General features: G+C 44.0%; 1 protein-coding gene across 3 annotated transcripts; it reads right to left on the bottom strand.

The window, feature by feature from the left end:
- Positions 1–298: 298 nt before the first annotated feature.
- On the bottom strand, positions 299–5,060 carry LOC543102 (calcium-dependent protein kinase 19). Of its 3 annotated transcripts, none has more exons than XM_044475788.1 (9): positions 4,755–5,060; positions 3,179–3,974; positions 1,989–2,132; positions 1,734–1,886; positions 1,536–1,648; positions 1,298–1,465; positions 1,000–1,127; positions 697–796; positions 299–608 (listed from the first exon to the last, which is right to left on the bottom strand). In XM_044475788.1, exons 2-9 carry the CDS (start codon positions 3,894–3,896, stop codon positions 534–536), a joined length of 1,599 nt encoding a protein of 532 aa, XP_044331723.1. In that variant the 5' UTR covers positions 3,897–3,974; positions 4,755–5,060; the 3' UTR covers positions 299–533. The 3 variants fall into 3 exon arrangements, with proteins under 3 accessions (XP_044331723.1, XP_044331724.1, XP_044331725.1); XM_044475789.1 differs by lacking the exon at positions 4,755–5,060 and adding an exon at positions 4,202–4,475; XM_044475790.1 differs by lacking the exons at positions 299–608; positions 697–796 and having other exon boundaries at positions 996–1,127.
- Between the last annotated feature and the right edge of the window lie 3,541 nt (positions 5,061–8,601).

Here is an 8,601-nt window from a genome sequence, read left to right as displayed (position 1 = left end):
TATCCATGTACCAAAACCATGACTTGGTTTCAATACCTTATCTTATCGGTTTCAATTCTAGCCTAGACCAACATGTTTGGGATTGAAAGGCCTTGTTTTTGTTTTTGTTGTTGCTGCCGTGTCTTCTTGTCCTCCCAACTATCATTTTCCTTGATGATTATCAAATACTAGTATAAGATACCTTTTGTTGTCTTCTCTAAAAGAAAATCATTTACAGAATGTGACAGAAAGCTATTGGAAATTAGGCTTCTTTCCTGCAAATTATGTTCCTAATGCCATTTGCCTGGCAACACTGGGATTTAAATATGCACATTTGACGTGCAAAAATACTCTTTTATTAGATGTACTTGCAAAAACCAACTTACAGAAGAAAGTAGATCCAAAACACTAGAGGAACAACATGCACGAGCAAAAGGCCACAAGATATACACAATCATCTCAACAACGCCAAAGAGAACTTCTCATCCGTGCAGCAGCGAAAAAAAAGGAACCAATAACAGTTGCTAATGGTACACCATTTCTACAAGGAAAGACTACTTGAGCCTTATTGGCTGCTGCATCCCTCCTCTCATCATAGCGCAGAATTCCTCGTAGTTAATCCTCCCATCCTGTAAATTGCCACAAGAGCGCCATCAAGAAAATGGAAGGAACAAAATAGTTGTAGTCAGAGAAAATACTGCCAATACGCAGACTTACATTATCTGTGTCGACTTCTGATATGATGTCCTTTATGGTATCCGCATCGCCCATTTCATGCTCAATCAAAGCAGTCTCCAGTTCATCTCTTGTGATGAAGCTGCATTAAAGCAAGGTAATCCTTTGTCAACTCAAGCCATGTGGTTCTTCTCTTTTGTGCAGGTGCATTATACAACTATCGTTTGGTCCACACTAACATTAATGAAGTGTGAACCTGTGGATATCATGTCTCACTGGTAAGGTTTGATGAAGAAAACAACGCTATCAGTTGTAGGAATTGACAGTTCAGATTAGAATACTCACCCACTGTTGTCTTTGTCAAAGTACTGGAACGCCTTGAACAAATGCTCGTCTCTTTCGAGCTTGTGTCTATGCATGGTTGCTGTTATGAACTCAACGTAGTCAATTGATCCATTGCCATCCACATCAGCCTGGAATGGATCAAGAGGTAGGTATACAATGTCAAGAATATCAAGGTTGGAAAAAAAAATACTGTAATACTACTCTGTCTCATAATGTAAGATGTTTTTGCAGTTCAATTTAAACTGCAAAAACGTTCTATATTATGGGACGGGGGGAGTAGTTCAGAAGAGTTGCGTACCGCATCCATCAACTGCTTTACTTCAGCTTCTGAGAGCTTCGATCCAAGTTTGGCTAGTCCTGCTTTGAGTTCCTCATATGTGATTGTCCCACTGTTGTCTGTGTCCATGTTCATAAACATTTGCTTCAGGCCCTTGATCTCTTCCTCGTTAAGATTTGAAGCTATAACCTGCATACACACTTGCTTATAAGCACCAGAGAAAAAGGCATTCAGTTATGAGCATGAAGATAATAATAACCTTTAGAGCCATCTTTTTCAGTTTATTCATTGCTCTGAATTGCTTCATCCTAGAAAGAACAGCACTGTCAATAGGTTTATCTGATGCTTCTCCTTCCCTGAGCCATGGATGTTCTGATCCAGCATACACAAAATATATCAGATTTTGGCGAAAAGAACTAAGATTTGAAGGTTAATAATGTACTGTCAAGAAGCTTACGAAGAACTTGGGCTGAACTAATTCTTTTCTTTGGATCCTGTGCCAACATCTTCCTCACAAGGTCTTTAGCGCTCTCAGAAATTGAAGGCCATGGCTGACTTTCAAAGTCAATCTCCCCTTGAAGAATAGCATCAAATATTCCCTTCTCAGTTTCTGCAAAGTAAAACAGAAGATAAATAAAAACATGCTGCTGCAATAATTGTATACCTGAATTCAGAAGGTGGAAGTACATCAGGACTTTAGAGGCAAACTTACCAGCCCAGAATGGAGGAACACCGCTGAGAAGAATGTACAGAATAACACCTGCACTCCAAACATCTATCTCTTTACCATAGTTTCTCCTAAGGACTTCAGGAGCAACATAATAAGCACTTCCAACGATGTCCCTATACATTTTTCCTGATATATTTGGAAGACACTTAGTAGTTAGTACACATGAACAAAAGTCCATTTTGTATACAATAACTAGAGTTCAAACAGCACAAATGAATAGCCATTCGGTCTTAATCTTTGCAACCCAAAGACTTCCTGGATAATTCCATGAGCTACAATTCTACAGGACGGTGGTTGCCTCCACTGAAGCATGACTACCTCAATATCGAAGTCGCAATGCCTCTAGAAAATTTCCCTTTACATGATTAGTTCTATCATGCGCTGATAGTTTTTTTTTTCGAAACGGAGGCAAAAGATTTGCCTCATCAATTAATTAAGAAGAACAGTGTTGCCCAGTTAATTAATGGAGAACCGGACGAAAACCAATACAAATAGACCACATGCGGACTACTCCCAAATTCTGAGACTCCATGACCACACCGCCAACCCCATAGGCATTCCCAACATGCAACTGTCCCAAGCCCTCACACATCGCGAAGGAATCCCCAATGAGAACACCTTGAATGTAGACAATCGACTCCACCAAAACCACGGTGATAGGCTAAACCATGAGGACGACCCAAAAGACCGATGAGCAACCATTAAGCAGCTGCAGATGCCTTCCCTATGCGCTGATAGTAACTAACATGGAATCAGATGTTTATTTTCAATGCTAACCCAAGCTTAGCATGGTTAAAAAATAGATGGTTCACTGTGAACCCAAGATTGGACCATTAGTATAGAAAACTTTCCTTTTGTACTTTATTTACTGAAAGCATATTGACATGGTATGTTTATGTCAACACAAAAAAAACTGCCCATAGCATCACCAAAATGGCTTGACTGCTCGATTTCTCCACGACTCGGAATGAACAGCATTGAAACTCGTCAAATCCAAAACTAGACCATCTAGGGAACTCCAACCCTATTAGGTAGTCCAACAGCAATACAATAGTTACGAGCAGCCTATGCCCTATGGACTTGATAGATAGATATATCCAGTTGCTATTAGAGGTGTTCAACAACAAAATGCAGTTGGCAAGCATATGCAGCTTATATATCATTTGTGTTACCTTCTTCAATGAAGACCGAAAGCCCGAAATCAGTGGCCTTGAGCACTGCATTCTCATCCTTGGTCGCAAGCAAGAAGTTCTCCGGCTTCAGATCGCGGTGCATCACTCCCATGAAATGGCAAACATTGACAACATTCACAACTCCTCTGCAGATTGTAGCAGCTGCACGCTCTGAGTAGTGCCCCTTGGCAATAATCCGATCAAACAGCTCCCCGCCTGCACAGAGCTCCATCACGACATGCACGCTGCCCTTGTCCTCATATGCTCCACAGAACTCCACTATGTTTGGCTGCCCAGATAGGTGCTGCATGATCTGGATCTCCCTGCGGATATCCTCCTTGTCAGCCTTACTCACGAGCTTGCGCTTGGATATGGACTTGCAAGCATACTGCCTGCCAGTGCTAATCTCAGTGCAAAGGTACGTCACCCCGAACTGCCCCCTACCAAGTTCCTTGCCAAGGGAGTAGACAGAGCGCACATCCTCGTACTGCTTGCCGAGAATCGTGTCCGGCATGGGCTTTGAGGGGGCAACCACAGGTGGGACTACAGGAGGGTTCATCGCTGGCGGTGTGTACCTCACCTCAGCTTGTGGTGGTGGCTGAGCATTGTTGTAACTAGGAGGTGCTTGTGCTTGTTTTGGCTGGTGAGAATAGCCATAGCCATTGGCTCCTCCTTGGACAGAATCCGGGGACGTAGCTCTGCTGCAACACTGGCCCATCTGTGCTCAAATTCTTCCTTTCAGTTCCAAATTTACAACCCAGTCAGCCGAGCAGACGAAACCAATCGAAACCTGAATCTGTAAGCAACCAAAGAAAAGCCCTCTCAAACAAATTTCAAGGAAAACAATTATTATACTGGAATACTGGATCATATACGAACTCATCCACGTCTCATCGTTGAATCCACAAAGTAATAATTCATTCAAGAGACTCGAATAAAAAGAAAAGAAAGCCGAAACTGGATCTAGAAGCAGAACTCAAACAGGAACAGCAGAAGGGGAAAAGAAGAAGAAGAAGCAGTTGCCTTTGACACAGGTTGACCTCTTTCTACTCCCAATCCGGTGCAAGGAATGCAAGAATTGCAGGACAAGATATATGGCCGGTCGCTTTGGTGACACCGGAAGCAACAATCAGAGGAGATAAGGATACACGCAAATTGGGTAACAGACAAAAGAAAGGGCCGACAGAAAGCAACGTCGCCAACGCGGCACCCAGGGAAAAAGAGAGAAGAAAACTACAGCACACAGGATCGTTTCCACCAATCTGTAAAACACCAGCACCAGAAATCTACCGAATCCAAGAACATATGCACGACACGAGAGTTGAAGAGATTGCTAAATACAAGTGCAGAAGTAGAGAGCTCCTGGGAATGAGCTCCCATAGCTTGCATCACTGTCAGATCCAAAGATGGGGCAAGCTTTCCACAGCCAGATCAAATTCTCGATCTCCTACCTAAAACGAACCCAAAACACGGAATGATTCCTATTCCTAATCTTGCATAGATGGAAGAGCGACCCAATCCACGAGGAGATACGTCAGCAAGCACATCGAACCAAGAACATGGCGGAGACGCGTACCGACAAAGATCCTAAGCTCTGAACCAAGTCCCGAGCTCTCCGCCGTCCCTGCGCACCGAAGCTGCAGGCGTCTAAAGAACAAATCTTGGAGTAGTTGAAGACAGAGCAATAACAGCTCGGCACGGCGACCGCGAGAGTGGATTGGAAGTGGTGGCACCGCGATTAGCGTCGCCCCCAATCGTGAGAGCGACTAATACACACGGGCAAGAATTGAAATCTCGGGAAGAAAAAAAAGGAAAAAGTTGGTACGGAGAAAAGGGAAAGGAGAAGAAATGGGGCAGTGCCGTATAGTGCTTGGAGCAGCTTTAGAATTGCCGTTTGCTTTTGGACTTTAATAATGGATCCTCATATCACACGGTTTTGTTTTTGTTTTGTTTTTTTGAAAAAATAACACGGTTTTGTTAACACGGTTTGTTTGTTGGCTTCTCATCGAAACAGAAAAATAGATAAAAACGGATTACTTCTGCCAACTCCTCCAACGCGGTGCATCAATCGAACGCATCAAAGTCCGTAGATGATATGATAGAAACGCGACGCAGTCCTTTTTCAAAAAGAAAAAAATAAAAGTAAACCAAATTTTGCCATGCAGCCTTGCTTCAGATTATCAATCAATAATTCAACCGTACATTTAAATCCTAATAGAAGCAACAGGATGTTTAACAAGTTTTTTAAAGAGACAATTATATTGCTGGTGCCAGAACTTGGCACAAACGGCCACTTTGGTGCTATAAATTACGGTATACATCGAAGTGGTGGAAAATTTTGGCTCTCGTATGGATATACAATGCTTTTCTTGTTTGGATACGAATTTGACGCTGAATAGGGTCACCAGTGTGGCATGGGTCCCACTGTCAGCAACCAGACGACGGAGGAGGGCGCGTGTGGCATGATATGTTCCAAAAAACCCCTTGGATTTATTTTCTCACAGAAAGCCTCTACCGTGACTCATAACCACTCGATTTCAAAATCGGGGCCTCCAAATCCCTAACCCTCATTCTCCAATTCTAGAGCAGGGTGGCGGCGGTCTCGTGCATTGAGTATGGCGGCTTAGGTGTAGAACGGCGGCGACCCGTTGACACGAGGTTAGCTCACACGATCTCTCTCTCTCTCTCTCTCTCTCTATATATATATATATATATATATATATATATATATATATATCCCCTCCCCCTCGTACAGCCCACTTGGACCCCTCTCTCATCGCTCTCTCTCTCACCCATCTCTCATCGCTGTGTTTGTAGATGGGTTGCACCGGCGTATCGAGGATGGTCGATGGCGAGGTGAAGATGGAGGAGGACGATGAGTTGTGGGTGAAGATTACATCGGCCGTGTACTAGGGCAAGAATCGGGTAAATCCATCTCACCTCTGAAATGTGAAGTGTATTGGATGCTAGGGTTAATGGGATTTTAACCAAGGATGATGAGCTGCCGGATGTGGCCGATTGCATGCCGCTGATGGGTAACGTTGCATGGAAAACAAACAAAAATCCTACGAACACCCAAGATCTAATTTATGTAGATGCTAGAAACGAGAGGGAAGTGTGTCTACATACCCTTGTAGACCAAAAGCGTTAAAGATATAGAGATCATGGCTGGCGTAGTCGTACTCCTTCACTATCCAATCCGATCTGAGTACCGAACGAACGGTACCTCCGAGATTAAGACACGTGCAGCTTGGTGACGTCTCGGCCTTCTTGAACCAGAAAGGGAGGGTGGAGAGGTAGATGGAATATGGAACCAACACGATGGCGTGGTGGTGGTGGTGGCAGCGGAACTCCGGCAGGGTTTCGCCAAGCGCAATCGGACGAGGAGATGGAGGGAGATGGGAGAGACGACGACCAAGGGTGGAAGGGTGGCTTCCCCCATGCGCCTCCCCTCTCTTTATATAGGATAGGGGACATGGGAGGGCATCCAAAACCCTCCTAAGGCCGGCCACAAGGGAGAAATCCCGTTAAATTTGGAGATAACATCTTATCTCTAGATTCAACCCTTTATATTTAGAGATAAGATCCTATCTCTAGATTTAAACGAAATGGGCCTTGGGGGCTGGCGCGGCTAGCCCATGTGGGTTGTAGCCCCACCCCTCGGTTTATGTGGGCCCTTCCTTGGTCGTTGGGCCCCACGGTGGAATGCTCGGAACCTTTTGGAACCTTCCCCTTACTCTACCAAAAATTCCTGAACTTTTCTGGAACCCTGAATAAGACTTCCCATATATAAATCTTTACCTCCGGACCATTTCGGAGCTCCTTGTGATGTCTTGGTTCCCATCTAGGGCTCTGAACTTCTTTCAGACTTCATCATATGAATATCCCAATACTACCTATCGTTACCCAACATCAAGTGTGTGGCCCTATGATAACCCACAAGTATAGGGGATCGCAACAGTTTTTGAGGGTAGAGTATTCAACTCAAATTTATAGATTCGATACAAGGGAAAGAATATTTGCAAGTATTAGCAGCTGAGTTGTCAATTCAACCACACCTGGAGATTAATTATCTGCAGCAACATGATCAGTAGCAAAGTAATATGATAGTTTTGATAATAGTGACAGCAGCAATGGTAACGGTAACAATGATAGCAGTAGTTTTGTAGCAAGTGCAATAGTAACGATAGCAGTAGTAACTTAGCAAGAACAATAAAGGATAAATTCGTAGGCATTGGTTCGCTAATTTGTTAGATGATATTCATCATGTGACAGTCATAACCTAGGGCGATACGGCACTAGCTCCAGTTCATAAATATAATGTAGGCATGTATTCCGTAAATAGTCATACGTGCTTATGGAAAGAACTTGCATGACATCTTTTGTCCTACCCTCCCATGGCAGCGGGGTCCAATTAGAAACTACGGGATATTAAGGCCTCCTTTTAATAGAGAACCGGAACAAAGCATTAACACACGGTGAATACATGAACTCCTCAAACTACGGTCATCACCGGGAGTGGTCCCGACTATTGTCACTCCGGGGTTGCCGAATCATAACACATAGTAAGTGACTATAACTTGCAAGATCGGATCTAGAACATGTATATAATGGTGATAACATAAATGGTTCAGATCTGAAATCGTGCACCCGGGCCCAAAGTGACAAGCATTAAGCATGGCAAAGTCATAGCAACATCTCTCAGGACATAGTGGATACTAGGGATCAGGCCCTAACAAAACTAACTCGATTACATGATGAATCTCATCCAACCCCTCACCGACCAGCGAGCCTACGAAGGAATTACTCACTCCCGGTGGGGAGCATCATGGAATTGGCAATGGAGAAGGGTTGGTGATGATGAAGAACGAAGATTCCCTCTCCTGAGCCCCAAACGGACTCCAGATCTGGCCTCCTGATGAAGAACAGGAGGTGACGGCGGCTCCGTCTCGTGGATCATGATAATTATTTCTTCCTAATTTTTCTGGAAAAATAGGATTTTATAGCGTCGGTTTCAGGGTCTGCGGGGCCACCAGGTGGGGACAACCCACATGGGCGCGCCTGGGAGGGCAGGCACGCCCTGGTGGGTTGTGCCCACCTAGGTGCCCCTTCTGGTGGCTCTTGGCTCCAGAAATTCTCTTTATTGATATAAAAAATCCTTGCAAAGTTTCGTTCCATTCCGAGAACTTTTATTTCTGCACAAAAACAACACCATGGTAGTTCTGCTGAAAACAGCGTCAGTCCGGGGTTAGTTTCATTCAAATCATGCAAATTAGAGTCCAAGACAAGAGGAAAAGCGTTAGGAAAAGTAGATATGTTGGAGACGTATCAACTCCCCCAAGCTTAAACCTTTGCTTGTCCTCAAGCAATTCAGTTGATAAACTAAAAGTGAAAAAGAAAAACTTTTACGAACTCTTTTGCTC

The sequence above is a fragment of the Triticum aestivum genome, chromosome 2D (genome assembly GCF_018294505.1).
Source record: "Triticum aestivum cultivar Chinese Spring chromosome 2D, IWGSC CS RefSeq v2.1, whole genome shotgun sequence".
NCBI classification, from domain to species: domain Eukaryota; kingdom Viridiplantae; phylum Streptophyta; class Magnoliopsida; order Poales; family Poaceae; genus Triticum; species Triticum aestivum.
The sequence above is the reverse complement of the archived record's forward strand: the minus strand, read 5'-3'. Positions and strand labels throughout refer to the sequence as shown.

Excerpts from the sequence above, each read along its gene's own strand:
- LOC543102 (XM_044475788.1), bottom strand. The coding sequence starts at position 3,896 with ATGGGCCAGTGTTGCAGCAGAGCTACGTCCCCGGATTCTGTCCAAGGA. Across the intron at positions 2,133-3,178 it reads TTCGGTCTTCATTGAAGAAG|GAAAAATGTATAGGGACATC; the intron begins GTAACACAAATG and ends CAAATATATCAG. Across the intron at positions 1,128-1,297 it reads TAAAGCAGTTGATGGATGCG|GCTGATGTGGATGGCAATGG; the intron begins GTACGCAACTCT and ends GATCCATTCCAG.